General features: G+C 37.5%; 2 protein-coding genes across 3 annotated transcripts; one reads left to right on the top strand and one right to left on the bottom strand.

Annotated features, from left to right (window-relative positions):
• Positions 1-1,851: 1,851 nt before the first annotated feature.
• On the bottom strand, positions 1,852-18,264 carry LOC106401424 (phosphate transporter PHO1 homolog 3-like). 2 transcript variants are annotated; one of them, XM_048782262.1, is made up of 13 exons: positions 17,560-18,264; positions 14,330-14,477; positions 9,158-9,358; positions 4,217-4,265; positions 4,081-4,152; positions 3,856-3,985; positions 3,654-3,774; positions 3,322-3,580; positions 3,121-3,225; positions 2,815-3,009; positions 2,450-2,731; positions 2,230-2,378; positions 1,852-2,124 (listed from the first exon to the last, which is right to left on the bottom strand). In XM_048782262.1, the coding sequence occupies exons 1-13, from the start codon at positions 18,191-18,193 to the stop codon at positions 2,025-2,027; spliced, it is 2,445 nt and encodes an 814-aa protein (XP_048638219.1). In that variant the 5' UTR covers positions 18,194-18,264; the 3' UTR covers positions 1,852-2,024. The 2 variants fall into 2 exon arrangements, with proteins under 2 accessions (XP_048638219.1, XP_048638220.1); XM_048782263.1 differs by having other exon boundaries at positions 2,230-2,366.
• On the top strand, positions 9,365-14,321 carry LOC125610200. The gene is made up of 2 exons (XM_048782265.1): positions 9,365-9,768; positions 11,259-14,321. The coding sequence occupies exon 2, from the start codon at positions 11,260-11,262 to the stop codon at positions 12,322-12,324; it is 1,065 nt and encodes a 354-aa protein (XP_048638222.1). The 5' UTR covers positions 9,365-9,768; position 11,259; the 3' UTR covers positions 12,325-14,321.
• Positions 18,265-19,484: the final 1,220 nt, after the last annotated feature.

The raw sequence follows: 19,484 nt of genomic DNA, 5'->3' as shown, positions 1-19,484 counted from the left end.
ATGTAGAAATTACATTAGTTAATATATTTTTTACCTTTAATGAATTTTTATACATAATATAATTTTAAACGAATTTTCCGTTTATATATTACATTTATCTGTTATATTAGATAATTGATTATAATTAGATATTAAATGGCCAAACACATATTTTAAAAAGTAAGATAATTCTTATATATATATATATATATATATTGGTGTTATTATCTGGAACTAATATTTTCTATTATTAAGTTTTAAAAATTAAGATCTACAATATTTTATAACGAAAGACAAATCAAGCAAAAAAACTTGTATAAATATATTTTCTAATAGTATGTGAATGATTTAAAATTTAAATAAAATAATACATGTATATTGATAGACAAAGAAATTGCCGTATACAAATAATTTGATGTTTAAATTTAATTTTATTAGAACATATAATAATAATTTATTATGCTGAGTTTTTAATTTAATATAAGATGTAAAATAATAAGTAGCCGTAAAATAATTATGCCCGCATGTGCGGGCAAAACACCTAGTAATAAATATTCATAAGATGATTATGCCTGCATGTGCGGGCAAAACACCTAGTATATTTTTGTTTAGTGTGAAATCAAGTTTTATATCTCTTATATTAATCCAAAGAGTTTATTTTGCACCCCCATAAAAAAGGTTCAAATACAGTATATGTAACGCTACATTTTTTTAATGGAAGTCGTCTCCAAATGTATGGAAGTCACTGCAACACTGAAGAAATGCATGATTGTCCATTCCTATTATTACCAGCCGATTCTCCCGCCGGAGAGAGCTGCTGAAGAAGGATCTTGCAGCCGAAGAGGAAAAGTAAGTGGGGAATAAGCAGGCTGAGGGTTGATTAATTATGTACAATTTTCACAAGCAACAGAGAAAATTATTCAAAAACTTGTAAGAGCCATTGATTGTCGAGTTTAATTGGTTCCTTAATTAAAGACTGCACATTGTGTGTCTCAGATTGACCGAGATCAATTCTTTTCACTTTATCACTTAAATGGGTCACTCTTCTTTTGTGGTTTGCTAAGGCCAATTTAGACAACTCCGTAGCTTTTAAAAGCCTCCGTAGAATGATTCTTCGTATCATTAGTAAAGAGATGGACAACGATGTGTATATGAGTTGGCTGCTAGCCGCCGAGAAGGACTGAATTTTTCTTTCCAGTTTTTGATCACTTATTTGGTTTGATCTGGAGTTTCTGTGATTTAAGTGAGAATTCAGAGGCCAGTATTGTCTCTGGTTGATCTTAATTAGTGTATTGTGGATCGATGTGATTGAGAGTCTAATTCAACACAAATCTGCAACTATTCTCATCATTTTTTTTTGGTTGCAAACTAGGATCAGAGTCCCTTCAGATATGATCATAATCTCAGAAAGTCTATTTTAGAAGTTTGAATTATTTACGAAAATATCATTAATTTTTTTTTTCCGAAAATGAGTGTTTTATTCTTTCATCCTTAATTACAATATTGACATTGACATTAGTAAACAACTAATTTCAAGCTCTAAATGCATCTAAAATCAACATGTACATCTTCATATTCTCATTTTTACACACATAAACGATTTCACTTACACTTTCTCTTATTTCATCCAAAAATCTTTTTTTATTTCAAAACTATAAGCTTATTAGACTTATTCAAGTTCATGATTCATGATCAAAAACGAGTGAGTAACTTCTATTAAGAAGTTATGTGTGCTTGTAAAATCTAAAGATGAATTTTGCATCTAAAAATAAATTAGTGAGAAGACATTAAAAAATGAGAAATGGATTAAAGTTTGGTGTTTTTATGTTGAAAGATATTGAATAGACATAATCATATAAAACTGAAGTGAAGAGTTTGAAAATACTGTATTTTCTCTACACAATTTAACACTAGAGATCGAACCTTATGTTTATAATCCTCTCTTACATTTTTCATGTGACAAAATAAAAAGTGAAGAACAGAAAAGATAAGACAGTGTAAACAGTTTTGGTAATAAAAGAGTATATTGACCTCTTCTGAAACTACTAATCGTCTTTATCTTCATCTTTATCGTAGTTGAATGGTAATGGAACGGACTTGAAGGCTCGGTATTTCCCGACATTGTTCAAATGCTCGTTCTCTAACCTGTTTTTCACCAGACCAAGAACAAAACAAAAAAAAACAAAGAGTTATTAACGGTACAAAACAGATTGTGGAATGATTGATATAAGTTTTGAGGGTTCTTTTCACCTGAAGAAATTCCATATACCACGACGAATGATCTCAAGACTAGCAACAACAGCAACCATCGTCTGTTTATGCATGAATGAGAAGTTGAAGTCCATAACCGTTTGAATCCATGCAAATCTCAGCAGGACATTCAAAATCTGATACATGTTCTAAACATCAGTTGCAATGAAACATGTCACGATGGAATCAATATATATGTATTTTTTGTTTGGAGACTCACCATGGCGATGAAGTATACTTTCTTTTGAGGAATGAGGAGTTTATCTCGAAGCCAGCGGTTTTTGGATGTCCGCTTTAGAAGACCCCAATCATGGATAAAGTCCCAGTAAGTGCAGAATATGGCAGCTGCAGCTGAAGAGATAGCTGCTAAAACTCTCCAAGCGATTTGACCTTGCTGGATACTGTAAGCAGTTCTCAAGCAAATTGCCACTATAGTCAAGAAGTACTTGAGCCCATTCCATCCTTGCTCCGGGTTGTCCTCTTCAAACAGACGCCTCAGGCACTGTGTTGCGTACATGTTTAGTTATCAAACGAATGAATGCTAGAGTTGTCAGATTTTTATTTTAGAGAAAAGAAGCTATGTACCTGAAGGAGGCGAGAAACATAAGGGATGACAGCAACAATGAAGAAGAAACCTTTGTACGCACCAGACTTGTTACAAGTGTTGTTTCGGTGTCTGAAGTCGCCCCAACCATAGTAACAGATGTAGAACTCGATGCTTCGTAAAGCTTGAACCTGGCTAGTTAATTGATCTCCCAGGAAGAAATCAGGCAATGTTACCTGCAGGAAGCATAATTGGGGAAAAATGGACGGTTAAAAAGACTTACTAATATTATAATTTGGAATTTACAAGATTTATTTCTCTTTGGTCAATGATCTTATTTGGTTTACTTTGTAAAGAGGAGCTGCCATGCAATGAAACAGACAAGTGAGGAAGAATATGCGATTGGACCGGTAAAAGAAGTTGAATGGCATGACTAAAACCGCAAATATACCCTGCACATGTGGAAAACAAAATAGAAAATAGTTATTACAGTTGCCTGTGTGTTTATGGCTGGTTTGTTTTAGGAAACATAAAAACTCCAAACTTACAAGAAGTAGGATCAGAGGAAGAAGTTCGGTGAATGCTTGATAGTCTTTTGTTACAGGATCTACCTCCATGTCAAGATTTGCAAGAACGCAAAGCAATGCAAGGACGCCAGTGCTGAACGCCACAAGGAGGACTTGTCTGTAACCCAGTTCAGTTCCTTCCTTGAACCCAAATATGAAGGAATAGTTTACTTTGTATCGCCTCCAATAGTATATATTCCCCGCAAACATGATGATGTGCAACACAATAAAACCGAACAAGCTGCAAGAAACAGCAGATACGGCATTAGCATTTAAATGAAAGAAAAAAAATGACAAGATTGCTATCTTCTTACCTATAAAGTGGGAACATAGTATCCATGTATTGCGCCTGGCCTTCTTCCTGCAAGAGATTTCGCGTGCGAATGATCGCCGCAAGAGCCACTATAAGAGAGAATATGCATCCAGCCGAGAAACCTGAAACCAATATCCTCTTCATAATAAGAACCACAAAGTTTGAACTTTAAAAAACCAGTTGATGCAAGTTTCTGAGTTTACCTGTGGAGAATGTAAGTCTGTGTCTCTCTCGTTTTGCTTTAGGCCGTAAAATGTTCATTCCTTTGGTTCGATTAGCATTTGCAAAATGTTTTATGAATGTAGCTTCAACATGCTCCATGAGTCGTACAACCTGTTATAACAAATGATCCAGAGAAGATAAAATAAAAACAGAGGACTCAACAAGGATACTTTTCCTGTTGGTTAAGAATCTCATAAACATCTTACTTCATCAGAGCTTCCCAGGTATGAACTATCAACCATTTTCATGTAAGGCTTTGTTGCATCCCTCGAAGTTATCTATAAACACACAGTTTCAGTCATATTATATATATAACCCCAAGTCAAAAGTCTCAAATATTACCTTATCGTACTTCTTCAATATCTTCGAGACCGCTTTTACATTCAAAAAGCTTCATATACATGATTTAAAACCCATCAGTCATAGACAAACAAATGTTAATCTTTTACCAACCGCTTGTGTTACACAACGATCACAGTGTGTTACACACGAGTTCGAGAGAAAGAATAAGATAGACGTTTCAGGCTTATAAACTTTTCTGAAAATACTTTTGTATTATTGAGATTCGGTTATGTGTTTACAACAGATGATTGATCTTTATATAGAGATCGAATCAATACAAGTATAAGAGACACAACTCTTTATACTAAAGGACACAACTTGAAGAGTTACAACTCTTTGTGTAATAACATAAATAACTAACTTATGTAAATGTATCAAGGAGAGATTAGATTATAGTTTAACACTCCTCCTTAATCATATCTCGACTTGACTCCAAGCTGCTTCCTTAGATCTTCAAATCTTGAACCACCCAATGCCTTTGTGAGAATGTCTGCGAGTTGATCATCCCCTTTGCAATACTTCAGTTCAATGATTCTCTTTTGCTCAGCTTCCCTCACGAAATGGTACTTGATCTCTATGTGCTTCGTCCTTCTGTGTTGCACCGGATTCTTCCCAATTGCTATTGCTGATTTGTTGTCACATAAGATCGGAATGCCTCCTTCAAACTTCTGACCAAAGTCTTCAAATAGTCTTTGTAACCACACTGCTTGATTTGCTGCTGCACACACGGCTATGTACTCTGCCTCAGCCGTTGATTGCGCCACTGTTTGTTGCTTGCTTGACTGCCAACAAAACATGGCTGATCCAAGAGTAAACACATAACCTGAAGTGCTTTTCTTGTCTTCCTTAGAACCACCCCAATCGCTGTCCGTGTAGCCTAGAAGTCTTGGTTCTTTCACGCTTGTGAAGTACACTCCAAAGTTTGATGTTCCTTTGACATATCTTAACACCCTCTTGGCTTCTTGGTAGTGCTTCATGCGAGGTGATGACATGTATCTTGAGAGATAGGCGCTTGCATACATCACATCAGGTCTTGATGCACACAAGTACAAAAGCCCTCCAATGATGCTTCTATACTTAGTCGGATCTCCATACTCCTTGTCATCCTCAACTCCTTTTCCTTGTGGTGTAAGTGGGTTGCTTACACTCTTGCTGTCTCGCATCCCAAACTTGTCTACAAGTTTGTTTGCATACTTTTCTTGTGAAAGAAATATGCCTCCATTGTCTTGAATTACTTCCATTCCAAGAAAGTAGTTCAACAATCCAAGATCCACCATCTCGAATTCTTTCTTCATGTTCTCCTTGAATGTGTTGATGCTCTGAATGTTGCTTCCTGTGATGATTATATCATCCACATATAGACTCACGATCAACACATCTCCTCCTTGCTTCATGATGTATAAAGCCGCATCATTCATACTCCTCTCAAAACCGTTTTGAAGAAAGTATGAATCTATCCTTCCATACCATGCCCTTGGGGCTTGCTTTAAACCATATAAAGCTTTGTGTAGCCTTAACACCTTGTGTTCCTTCCCGTGTGTCACATACCCAGGCGGTTGTGTGACATACACTTCTTCCTTGAGGTCGCCATTGAGAAAGGCTGACTTCACATCCATCTGATACAATTGCCACTTCATCTGAGCCGCATAGGCAAGTATGGCTCGTATTGTATCATGTCTTGAGACAGGAGCAAACGTCTCAAGGTAGTCAACACCATACTCTTGAGAGAACCCTCTTGCAACTAGCCGCGCCTTGTGCTTGATGTGATTGCCGTTTGCATCGGTCTTGATCTTGTAGATCCACTTCACACTTATCACATTCTTCTTCTTTGGCTTGTCCACTAGTTCCCACGTCTTGTTCTTCTCAATCATGGCTATCTCCTCATTCATTGCTTCTCTCCATTCCTTGGTACCACACGCTTCATCATAAGTGTATGGTTCTTCATTTGCATGAAGACAAGCTTCTATAGCTTGAGCCGCTTCATCAAGCTCTACTCTCGGTGCCCTTTCCATGATATCAACCATGGACTTGAACTTCCTTGGTGCCTCAGAAGTTTCTTCATCTCCACTACTAGTATCATGATCATCATTTTGAAAAAGAACAGGACTGAAAGTACCTCCAAATTGTTCCTCAGGACTGGATGCACCTTCGGTTTGTTCCTCAGGACTGGATGCACCTTCGGTTTGATCCTCAGGCGAGTGAGAGTCTTCCATAGACAACTCCAATGTCTTCCTCACTTCTTCTTGCCTTTTCCAATCCCACTTCTTTCCTTCTTCAAACTCGACATCTCTTGATACTTCAATCTTCTCATTCTCCAAAATGAGAACTCTATAGCCTTTGGATTGGTTGCTATATCCAACAAAGACTCCACGCTTTGCCTTGACGTCTAGCTTCCTCCTCTTTTGATTTGGGATATGTATGTAGCATATGCTACCAAACATTCTCATGTGTGACACATCTGGCTTGTGTCCACACCACTTCTCTATAGGAGTGACATCTTCTTCTATTGCCTTTGATGGCAGACGGTTTTGAAGATATGAGGCAGTGTATACCGCTTCTGCCCATAACTTGAGCGGTAAGTCTTGCTCTGCCAACATCGATCTAGCCATCTCCACCAAGGTCCTATTCATGCGCTCCGCTGCACCATTTTGTTGTGGTGAATAAGGCAAGGTGACTTGCTTATTGATTCCTTCTTCTTCACAGAACCGGTTGAATTCTCGTGAAGTGAACTCACCACCTCCATCTGATCTCAGTGTCTTGATGGTACAATCCGATTGCTTCTCCACCATTGCTTTGAACTTCTTGAACAGTGAGAATGTCTCTGACTTTTGCTTCATGAAGTATACCCAACACATGTGAGTATGATCATCCAAGAATAGCAAAAAGTATCGGCTTCCATCAACAGACTGGTGCTGCATCGGCCCACATACATCCGTATGTACAATCTCAAGCTTCTCTCTTGTCTTAGTTTGAGATTCCTTTGGGAAGCTTTTGCGTGATTGCTTTCCAAGTCTACACGCCTCACATGCTTCCTTCTTGACTTTAAACTTTGGTAATCCCTTTACCAAGTCTTTGTCTTGCATTTGTTGCAACCTTTTGTCGCCTACATGACCAAGTCTCTTGTGCCATGTCTCCATCTTTCCTTGCTCACTAGCGCTCAAGGCCTCTTCTACCTGAGCCGAACTCATCCTGATTCGATAGCTTTTGTGAGTCATTGGGATATCCATTATCCTCCTTCCTTTTGCATCATCTATGATGCATCTCTTCTCTTGGAAACTCACCCGGTATCCGCTTGAAACAATTTGTGGAACACTCAACAAATTTTTTGCCAAACCCGGAACCAAGAATACATTTCTGATGGTCTTCTTGCCACCTTTGGTCATGACGGTAATGTCTCCTTTACCGGCTGTCATGACTGTGCTTCCATTTCCAATCTTTATTGGAACCTTGATACTCCTATCAAGCTTTGAGAAGTAACTCTCCTCCTTTGTCATATGATTAGTTGCTCCACTGTCTACTAACCAGACATCTTCCATCACTGTTGTTGCTGCTTCGCTCGCACTGAACAACATGTGATCTTCATTTGAATCTTCTTCGAGACTCACATGTGCCTTCTCTTTCTTCTTTGAGTAGCACTGATTTGCAAAGTGGCCTAACTTGCCACAATTGTAACACTCCTTGTTACTTCTGTGATCCTTCTTTGGATCTTCCTTCTTCTGTTTCCTCCAACACTCGCTCTCATTGTGGTTGTTTCTCTTGCAGAAACCGCACCACTTCTTGCCTCCCTGGCGCTTTGAGTTGTCTTGTGTAACACCAGAATTTTTGTGTTTAACACGAGCATCGAATGCTCCTTCACTGGTGCTTTCTTCTCTTGCAGCCAGCCTTGCTTCATGAGCCTTCAAGATCCCGATCAACTCTGTCATCTTTGTTGAAGTCAAATCGCTTGTTTGCTCCAACACACTGACTATGCTATCGAACTTGGCTGGGAGAGAGATGAGTATCTTCTGTATGAGTTGAACATCTGACTTCTGTTCACCATGATAAGTTAATTGATTTGCCAATTCAACTATCTTATCTGTGAAGACCTTAATGTCTTCATTCTCATACATCTTCAGATTCTCATACTCCCTTCGCAATGTTTGAAGTTTAATCAAACGAACTTGAGGAGAGCCTTCATACTCCTCCTTCAATGCATCCCACGCCTCTTTGGATGTTGATGCTGCTGCAATCCGTGAGAATATATGATCCGATACAGCAGTTTGCAAGATTTGCAAAGCCAATGTATCGTTCATCATCGCTTCTTCTCTAAGCGATCTTGCCCTTGCTGTTTCAGGGGTTTCATCCACTTGTGCTGGTGGGGCTGCTACGCCTTCTTCAACCACAGACCATAACTTCCTGGTCTTGAGAATGGTTGTCATCTTGATGCTCCAGAAGTCGTACTTCTCTCCATCAAATATGGGGATTACTTGATTCTTCATCGTTTCGAGTGATTCCGAAATCGTATGACAAAATCCTCTAGCCTCCTTTTCTCCACGCCAAGTGTTTCTCTTACTAGTGCTTTTTCCTTTGTCCTCTCAAACGTAAAGCTCTGATACCATGTTAATCTTTTACCAACCGCTTGTGTTACACAACGATCACAGTGTGTTACACACGAGTTCGAGAGAAAGAATAAGATAGACGTTTCAGGCTTATAAACTTTTCTGAAAATACTTTTGTATTATTGAGATTCGGTTATGTGTTTACAACAGATGATTGATCTTTATATAGAGATCGAATCAATACAAGTATAAGAGACACAACTCTTTATACTAAAGGACACAACTTGAAGAGTTACAACTCTTTGTGTAATAACATAAATAACTAACTTATGTAAATGTATCAAGGAGAGATTAGATTATAGTTTAACAAACAGATTATAGAAGTCACCAGTCCCGTACGCACCTGTAGCTTTTGAGAAGCCGAAGCTTTTGATAAAACACGCTGAAAGCTTCTATGAGCATCTGCTCGGCTTTCTTCAGATTTTCTCTGCTATATATTAACTCGGTCGGCTTTGGTACTTTGAGAATTCCTCTAAACGTGGAACGAGGTGTCTCTATGGTGTTGTTGATCCTCACTCCATCCAGAATATCTAACGGCGCTGGTGTAACGGCCCGGTTCCTGGCCCATAAAAATTTCCCAAAGAATATGGGCTTCTCTACGGCCCATTTAGCAAAACCCTAGGGCTTCCCCTTCCCTTTACTATAAAAAGAGATGCAGTCTCCCTTTTTGCCTCATCACAAATCTGAAGCGAAGCTCTGCAGAGAATTCCCGGAGGTCGAAAACCCTAGCCGTCGAGCTCTCTCTCCTTCTCTCCTGCGCCGTCTCTCTCTCTCTCCTCTCTCTCTCCCGCGCGTCGCTCTCTCTCTCTCCCGCGCGTCGCTCTCTCTCTCTCTCCTCGCCGTCGCACGCTCTCTCTCTCTCCCTCTCGCCGGCGCCGTGAAGTGGTGGTGCTGACCAGATCTCAACCTTCTCAAATCCTCGTTTCCAGATCCAGATCCAGATCTAAGACTAAGGTGGAGTGTTTCGAACCCAACCTTCTTTCATGGTTCTGTATACTCCTTTATGTTGGAGTTAGGCTTGATTAGACCCTGATTGGGAGTTAGGTTGATAGGACATGGTATTGCTAGGATGATAGATGAATGAATCATGATGCATAAGAACCCTCATACTGATAAATGGGACTTGATGAACTGAATTGAATTGTCGTGGTAATGATTGATTGGTAGTTGATACTTGTATGTTTGGTTGTGTTGTCCCATGTGTTGTTGTGATTGAAGTTAGGATGCTAGAGAGGAACAAATGCTAGGATGATAGATGAGCAATGATTATAAACGTTATTGAAGTAGAACTTGAATGCGATGTGTATTGTGTGTGACACCGATAACGGGTGGCGTCTAGTGATTTAGTCCAAGTTCAAGTATGAATGAAAAGGGAAAGTAATTGGGAATGGGGAGGATTAAGTGAAAACGATAAGGAAGTGAAATGATAAGTAAAAGTATGAAAGAAGGATGTTAAGGTTAAGCATGGGTGGGAAAGCATATAGAGAGTCTAAGGTTTGTAGGTGGGGTAAGTAGTCCACGCTAGGTATCCATAGGAGATGTGGCGAATCCACATGAATATGGAAGCACCCATAGGAGATGTGGCGAATCCACATGAATATGGGGTAGAAGCCTAGTGGGGGGCTACCCACTGAGGAAAAGAGGAAAAGAGGAAAAGAGGAAAAGATGAAAAGTTGAAAAGGATGTGCATTGTAGGGTTTTAGCTCATGGTCGGGTAACGGGGAGTTAAAGGTGTCATAGGGTCGGGTCGGACGGACAAGAGGAGTCGGTTAAGTCTAGGGTTTGACGTGTGTGGCAATGAGTGAGATCATTGTATTGATTGATCGCTAGGTTGTTAGAAATGAATGGAAGTGATTGTGGAAATTGTAGATAACATTAGGAAATGATGAAAATGCATTAACTGATTGTAGTGGCTAGTCAGTCCTAGTTCCCGCATGGAGTAGTATAGAGTGTCATGCGGGCAGGCTGGTCTAGAACCACTTCACTGAGTAACTTGTTGCTCACCCCTCCATTTCCATTTTTCCTGTGCGCAGGACTGTAAGTAGAAGTATATGGATGTGGGTATGACGGTATTTCAAAGAAGGTTATGCGCTCGTCTCTCGGGACCAGTAACGGGACACGTAGGGTTGTCTAGATGAGTAGACACGTGTCCATAACGCCCCTTCGATAACCCCGGTTGGACTCCGGGGGATCGGGCCGTTACAATTGGTATCAGAGCGGGTTAAGATCCCTTAGTTCTGTCCTAAGGGATCGGCATTTCCGACGTTTTAAAAAAAAAAAAAAAAAAAAAAAAATTAATATATATATATTTCAATATATTTCGTTTTCAAAAAAAAAAAAAAAAAATTGCAATATTACTAAGTATTTTCGGATTGTGAAAGATTAATTGAAAATCCCACTATATCCATACTTCTATTATGGTTCTGATTGAAATTTTATTGCAGGATGTTTTCGCTTGACCATTACGAGTGGAGGATGCCGCGTATGCACTACGGACGGAGGAACACCAGGGAGTATGCCCAAAGGCGTCACTATGACAGGGAGGGTAACTTGGTGCTACCCATGTTTCCGGATCCTGAAGAACAGTACAGGGAGTTCCCATTCAGGTACCCGCACGAGCAGACTGTGAGGCATAAGGTGTTGATGCCTCATTTCCAGAGGATGGCTATGGAGACACGCCTACTGCAGGGCAATGCGAGGTTCCAGCTTGCAACCGAAGAGGGACCCCCGAGGAAGCGTGGCCGTCCCTGCAAGACGCCAAGTGCAGCAGGGGGAACCCCAAGGGCGTTCACCGGGAAGTGCCAGTGTGGAGTGCTGAGCAAGAATGCTCAGGAGGACCGATCAGTCGCTGGATACACGGAGGACTTCATCAACCAAGCCAAGCTGTGCAAACCGAAGAATGCAGAGACGTGGTGCATATGGTATAAGAACGGGCTACGCCAGGAGCTCCAGGCGCAGCTGAGGGGTGTTTTGGAGCCCTTGGAGTTCGCGTTAGTGAGGCGGATGGCAGGTTTCGCCATGGAGGCAGAAGAGAAGATTGCAGCCGATGAGGCCGCTCTCTCGAGCATGGAAGGAGGAAACCCGGGTGGGGACGTCGATGGCCATGAGGTGCCGGTAGGGACACCCGCTAAGGGAAAGCGGGGGCGTCCGCGAAAACCACCTGCAGTAACATGTGATTGTGACGTACTGGTCCAGATGGTTCAGAAGCCACGCAAGGTGAGAGATTACCTGGAGGAGTTCTTGGATACGGCCAAGATGTGTCAACCGAAGCCAGCTGAGGAGTGGTGTCATCTGTTTAGGGCCGGGCTACGTGGGGATATTCGTGAAGAACTCGTGGGAGTCCTGGAGCCTCTGGAATTTGCACTGGTGAGAAGGATGGCTAACCAAGCACTGCATGCGGAGGAGTGGTTGGCGGGAAAGGAGGCGGAGGCCGAGGAGGACCGCGTCGCAGAGGGCGATGAAGACCTGGGATCCGAGTCCCGCTGCCCCTCGCCATGTCAATGTGGCTAGACGAGATCCTAGAGACGATTCGTAGGAGTAGGACACGTGTTTCGCTATTGGTTTTATTTCATTTATTGGTTATTGGAGTTGGTGTTCCTTCCCTTATTTACGGCATTCTGTATTGTGCAGATGTGCTGGGTTTTCTTTTACAAACTATTGTAGTCCTACTCCTTTTATTATTTATGACATTCCTTCGTTGGTTTTAAAGATCCCAGTAGAGTTATCGTGTCATGTATGCCTCCCTTGATTGTTGTGTGAATGTGTGAATCCATTTTGGTAACGAACGATTGGTCTGAAAGATGTGGGCTTTGGAATTCGGGGACGAATTCCGATTAACGGGGGAGGATTGTAACGGCCCGGTTCCTGGCCCATAAAAATTTCCCAAAGAATATGGGCTTCTCTACGGCCCATTTAGCAAAACCCTAGGGCTTCCCCTTCCCTTTACTATAAAAAGAGATGCAGTCTCCCTTTTTGCCTCATCACAAATCTGAAGCGAAGCTCTGCAGAGAATTCCCGGAGGTCGAAAACCCTAGCCGTCGAGCTCTCTCTCCTTCTCTCCTGCGCCGTCTCTCTCTCTCTCCTCTCTCTCTCCCGCGCGTCGCTCTCTCTCTCTCCCGCGCGTCGCTCTCTCTCTCTCTCCTCGCCGTCGCACGCTCTCTCTCTCTCCCTCTCGCCGGCGCCGTGAAGTGGTGGTGCTGACCAGATCTCAACCTTCTCAAATCCTCGTTTCCAGATCCAGATCCAGATCTAAGACTAAGGTGGAGTGTTTCGAACCCAACCTTCTTTCATGGTTCTGTATACTCCTTTATGTTGGAGTTAGGCTTGATTAGACCCTGATTGGGAGTTAGGTTGATAGGACATGGTATTGCTAGGATGATAGATGAATGAATCATGATGCATAAGAACCCTCATACTGATAAATGGGACTTGATGAACTGAATTGAATTGTCGTGGTAATGATTGATTGGTAGTTGATACTTGTATGTTTGGTTGTGTTGTCCCATGTGTTGTTGTGATTGAAGTTAGGATGCTAGAGAGGAACAAATGCTAGGATGATAGATGAGCAATGATTATAAACGTTATTGAAGTAGAACTTGAATGCGATGTGTATTGTGTGTGACACCGATAACGGGTGGCGTCTAGTGATTTAGTCCAAGTTCAAGTATGAATGAAAAGGGAAAGTAATTGGGAATGGGGAGGATTAAGTGAAAACGATAAGGAAGTGAAATGATAAGTAAAAGTATGAAAGAAGGATGTTAAGGTTAAGCATGGGTGGGAAAGCATATAGAGAGTCTAAGGTTTGTAGGTGGGGTAAGTAGTCCACGCTAGGTATCCATAGGAGATGTGGCGAATCCACATGAATATGGAAGCACCCATAGGAGATGTGGCGAATCCACATGAATATGGGGTAGAAGCCTAGTGGGGGGCTACCCACTGAGGAAAAGAGGAAAAGAGGAAAAGAGGAAAAGATGAAAAGTTGAAAAGGATGTGCATTGTAGGGTTTTAGCTCATGGTCGGGTAACGGGGAGTTAAAGGTGTCATAGGGTCGGGTCGGACGGACAAGAGGAGTCGGTTAAGTCTAGGGTTTGACGTGTGTGGCAATGAGTGAGATCATTGTATTGATTGATCGCTAGGTTGTTAGAAATGAATGGAAGTGATTGTGGAAATTGTAGATAACATTAGGAAATGATGAAAATGCATTAACTGATTGTAGTGGCTAGTCAGTCCTAGTTCCCGCATGGAGTAGTATAGAGTGTCATGCGGGCAGGCTGGTCTAGAACCACTTCACTGAGTAACTTGTTGCTCACCCCTCCATTTCCATTTTTCCTGTGCGCAGGACTGTAAGTAGAAGTATATGGATGTGGGTATGACGGTATTTCAAAGAAGGTTATGCGCTCGTCTCTCGGGACCAGTAACGGGACACGTAGGGTTGTCTAGATGAGTAGACACGTGTCCATAACGCCCCTTCGATAACCCCGGTTGGACTCCGGGGGATCGGGCCGTTACAGCTGGTCTCGCTGCTCTCGTCCTGCTCTTATTCACTTCATCGGGCTCTTCTCTAGCTCCATTATCTTCTGCTTCTTCATCATCTTTTAGTTTCCCAGCTCTGCTCGACTCTCCTTCCTCTATTGTCTCCATATGAGCTTGACTTCCAACTTCCTCTACAAATTTAAATTTTGGTTTGGTAACCATAAAAATGAATGAAATGAATATAAAAAAAATCTAACAAAATTTGATTTAAGGAACTGAATTGAAAAAAAAAAATTAAATATGGAGGAACAAACGTTCCTTATCAACTTTGTAAGAGAAAAATACTCTTCATTAATTCATCAACTAGATTTTAACCTGCACGTTCGTGCGGATATTTTTTCATTTTATAAAATGTATTTGATATTATTAAAAATATTTTAAATATATAATTTTTATTTTAATATTATATATTGTGTAACCCTATAATACTAGTGTTTATATTTCTTATTCGGCATTATTAATATATCGTGGCTTATTTAATACATTTTACTTTGTTATTAATTTTTATTACTTACTAATATATTTTTGAGTTAGGTACAATAAAATAACAATATGAAATAATCAAATAGATAACCTCTTTCAAAACATGTTTTTTTTTTAATTTGTACATTTCACTATAAGACATTTTTAAAATTTATTTATTTATATTATAGAAAATAAATATGTTTAAGATAATTTATATTTACATGTTGTGTTTAAAAATATCTTTAATATGTATTATTTTAGTATTTTACGGGATTTAAGTAAAATCACTGTTTTGTTTAAATAATATAGCCCTATATTATAGTAAATTTTATATATAGTAGCATTTATCATACTATTTTAGTAAGTTTTATTGATATATGATATTTTTGGATGTTATGATATTAAGTTTTCTTTTTATTATTAATTAAGATTTCTAAATATTAGATTGTTTTAATTTATAAAAAATATTTTATTTTTTTTTTGCAATATTTTCTAAAATTATTTTAACAGATTTTGTTATAATTAAAAAATATAATTAAAATTTGATTTGTTATTAATATTTTAAATGAATTATTAAAATTTCATAGTTTTTTAATAACATATTTTTTAAATAGTATATGAACGAAAGGTTATTGTATCTGTTATATTTTTATATATAAACATTTTAAAAAATTTATTATTCAGAGTTTCAAAATAAATAAAAGGATAATATATAGTTGTAGATATAAAAGTTTAGCTCATGTTAATAAATTTATTTTTGTATAAACATATTATATAGTTTATGAATTTTAACACATTTTAGTGATAAGTGATAATTTATTTAAATGAAATTTTTTAAAAAAAATAAAATTTGTTAATTAATTAATTAAATTTAATTTTCTCATATTTAATTCATATAGTACTTCTGTTTTTATATAATACAGAATATAGTTATAGAATTTATAAAAAAATAATATATAATTTTTATTTTCTTGTTTTATAATAAAATTTTAGTTAATATAGATTTATAACAATATTATATTAATAATTATTAAATTAATTAATATGTTATTTTGTAAAAAATATTTAAATTTTTAGGTAAGATTTTGTTAGATTATTTTTCAACAGATTTTTTATAATTAAAATTTTTAAATTTACTGGATGTTTATTATTAATGTAAATAATCAAATATGTTATATTAACTATTTTTTTAGGATCCTAAATTAATATATTAGATATATTAGGAACGTAGAGGAATGTGGTGAAGTCTATATGTTCTTAATTTGACAAAAAATCAATTTAATTGGTATCAGACTATCAGTTTTGAGAAACAACAAATTTATCATCATTTTTTTTCTCTAAAATGTGGTCACCAATTGAACTCTAATACTACATACATTATTTATATTTTTTTGTGATTATGATTTTTAATCATTTATATAACTTTTGTTGTTTAAAAAAATATTATTTATTTCTTTTCATTTTACATCTATAATCGCAAAAACTGAAGGAATTAACTTTTGATTTTAAAATGGTATGTAACAGTAAAAATCATTTATCGTGATTGTTACTGTACGCTATCAATCACTACCACACACTACCACAAGCAAACACATTGTTTGCGATAACATATAACTAATCAAATCTCTAGAAGTGTTAAACAAGTTTTTTGCTCAAAACATTGTTTGCGATCAGAGCCATACTTATAGTGTAATCAAAGAGGTATTTGCCTTAAACCTCCTAAAGAATATATAAGTTCTTTTAAGGTCATTAAGAGCATCTTCAGCCACCTATGTTTTGTATATCTTTATTATAAAGTTAAAAATAGAAATATGGTTTCTATTCCAATATATATATATATAGAATAGTGCTATTTTTCTCTATAACTTTTAGGGTTTCTAAGGACATCTTCGGTCCATTTTTATTTTAAAGATTTCTATGGTGGAGGTAATATTGTATAAATAGAAATAGGGTTTTTACTCTAATTTGTTCCTCATAAAAGAAATAAATATAACATTTTTTTATTATAGATGAAAACATCAGAGTATAAATTTTGTCTACAAATTTTCTTTATAACAAAGATATCTTAAATAAGTATGGGTTTAAGATGGTCTAAGTTTTTTTTTTTTTTTTGACAGCAAAAAATTTACAGACTCATGTCAAAAAGTATATTCTGGATATACAAAATATCAAATAATAAAAAAATAATACACAACTAAAAGTACAGATGGTCTAAGTATAACAACTAAAAGTATTATATACCATATATTCTGGATACACAAAATATCAAATAATAAAAAAATAAAACTGTGGTGCCTGATAAAACGTTAAGACAATCATTCTTTTTATTTTAAAATATTTTTTTTATTAAAAATAATAAAATTTCTAATTATATAAATTAATTAAAAATCATGATATCATTAATTTATTAAAAAAATTATATGAGTATAACAAAGCAGATCTAGTTCATAAATATAAAATCGTGAAGAAACAAATCCATTTCAAAACTTACAGGAATATTAAAAGTTTGATTTAAGGTGTTGATTTAAATTGACAAACGGTGGAATTTTAATTCTGTTGAAAATGGCAGTTGAGTTCTACAGAGATCATGACCTAACTAACAACTTTCAAATATCACAAACTACTTTGTTTATCATTTAAACCGGGGGGGGCAAAGTTAATTAAACCGTACAGAAAAATGGGACCTCTCGTTGTTTGCTGTCAGAAAAAGTGATGCCAAAGTAGACAGGTGTGTGTATTAAAGCTTACTGGACTTAGCACCCGCGGGAGAAGAAGCATAGATAGCCGCTGCGGAAGTAGCGATGTTGGAAGTCAATCGAGTGAACTCAACCCCACGTTCCTGCAATCGCCATCCACTGCCTTCTTGATTCTCAACTTTAGCACGAAATGCTATCAAAGCTTCCATCTGTTTGTTAAGCTCCTTCTCCTCTTTCGACACTTTATCAACTTCCTCTTTGTAAAACTTACTCACTTTATTGAACTCCTCATCCAGTCTCCGGAAAAACACCAACTCGTACTCTCCTCCTTTCTCATTCACCATCAGGAACGTAGTTTCATAGCTGCCGTCAGCGTTGGTCTCCACCAGAATCGGCCCAGTGGTCGCCATCATCTGTAACCCTTCCTCCACGTCGTGAGAATGGCCGCGTCTTTGTCTTCCCTGAATCGAGAGTAAACCGCTAAACGTCTTGTACAAAGTCATTCTTCGGTGTAATCCTCCGCCGTGGTGATTATTGGCGCCACCACGAGTAGGCAATGCATCGGCCGGTTGTCCGAGTTTGAACCCGATGATTTCTTTGAGAGATTTTTTGAGAGAACCGTAATCCATGTAAGCTTGTTGCCACTCTGGCACCATCTGAGATGAAAACTCCTTACCAAACTTCATTTTGACTCTGTCTTAGTTTTTTTTTGTTTAAGTCTATATTTTTTTCTTTCTGATGAGGACTGAGGAGCAGAGTAATGGTCTATATATATACACCTATTCGTGGGCAGAGAGTGTCAAATTTAGGATTATCTTATATTTTGTAATTTTTTTTTTGTTTTTTGAAACACTCGTATATTTTGTAATTTAAAACTAAATGGTAATGAACTAATTGACTTTTACATCTAGTATATTATAACTTCAATATTTATTCAACTAGATGTGAAACTTTTATGTATTTATAGTCTCTTATACTCAAACATGAACAATATTTTATAACTTTTAACCAGTCCAAAATATTTGTTTTTCAAGATACAACAATTTACAATACTTAATTTTACAACAACTATGATTATACAGTTACTACCACTATATATGGTGATCATTTCAGAATCTGAAACAAATAATTAGACGTTTCCGTATTTTTTCTTTGAGAAAGGGCTTTTTAGACGTTTCCGTATTTATAGTAGCATACATACTTTTAATACATATAAAATGATATAACACTTTTCATGATTTAGAAAAAAAATTATTTATTGACAAAATGTCTATTAACCACGTTGGTTTATACTCCATTACCCAGCGTCGTCTATTTATTATATTCGAGTGGACGACCCTAGTCGCATTTTGTGAAGACACATATCATATGGCAGAGGTCGATAGTATTGTTGTCATTTCATCTGGGAACTATGCAAGTAATATATGGTAACTAACGTTGCATGGATTTATTCAACGTAAACCACGTACGTACGTGAAGAATGAATGAAAAAAAAAGAAGAATAAGAGTATGTTTATTGGGGATTCCTAGGTGGGGTTATTAGCGGAATATAAGAAATTATCTCTTAACTTTTAACTAAAAAAATTAAGAACCGGTTTTTAAATATTTCATTAGTTAAATATCTTATTTAAGAGTCGGTTCTTAACTTTTTTAGTTAAAATTTTAGAGACGACTTTTTATATTCCACTAAGAATCACAACCTAAAAACTTTCTAGTAAACATGCTCTAAAAAACACAAGACTAACAAATTATTGATTACTACCACAGTAGTTGTTCAAGTACGTCAAATAGTTTTCTACCAAAAAAAAAAAGTACGTCAAATAGTTGGAGTCAAAGGAACAATGCTCTCCATAACAATCACCTCTCGCAAACCGAAACTTTCAGATTACTGGACAGAGATGTGAGGAACACCATCACTACAAGGCGCAACAAGCGCTCATTCACCAACCTCATGGCCTTTTGGATAAGATTTCTAAT

This window comes from Brassica napus, chromosome A6 (genome assembly GCF_020379485.1).
Source record: "Brassica napus cultivar Da-Ae chromosome A6, Da-Ae, whole genome shotgun sequence".
Lineage (NCBI taxonomy): Eukaryota > Viridiplantae > Streptophyta > Magnoliopsida > Brassicales > Brassicaceae > Brassica > Brassica napus.
The sequence above is the reverse complement of the archived record's forward strand: the minus strand, read 5'-3'. Positions and strand labels throughout refer to the sequence as shown.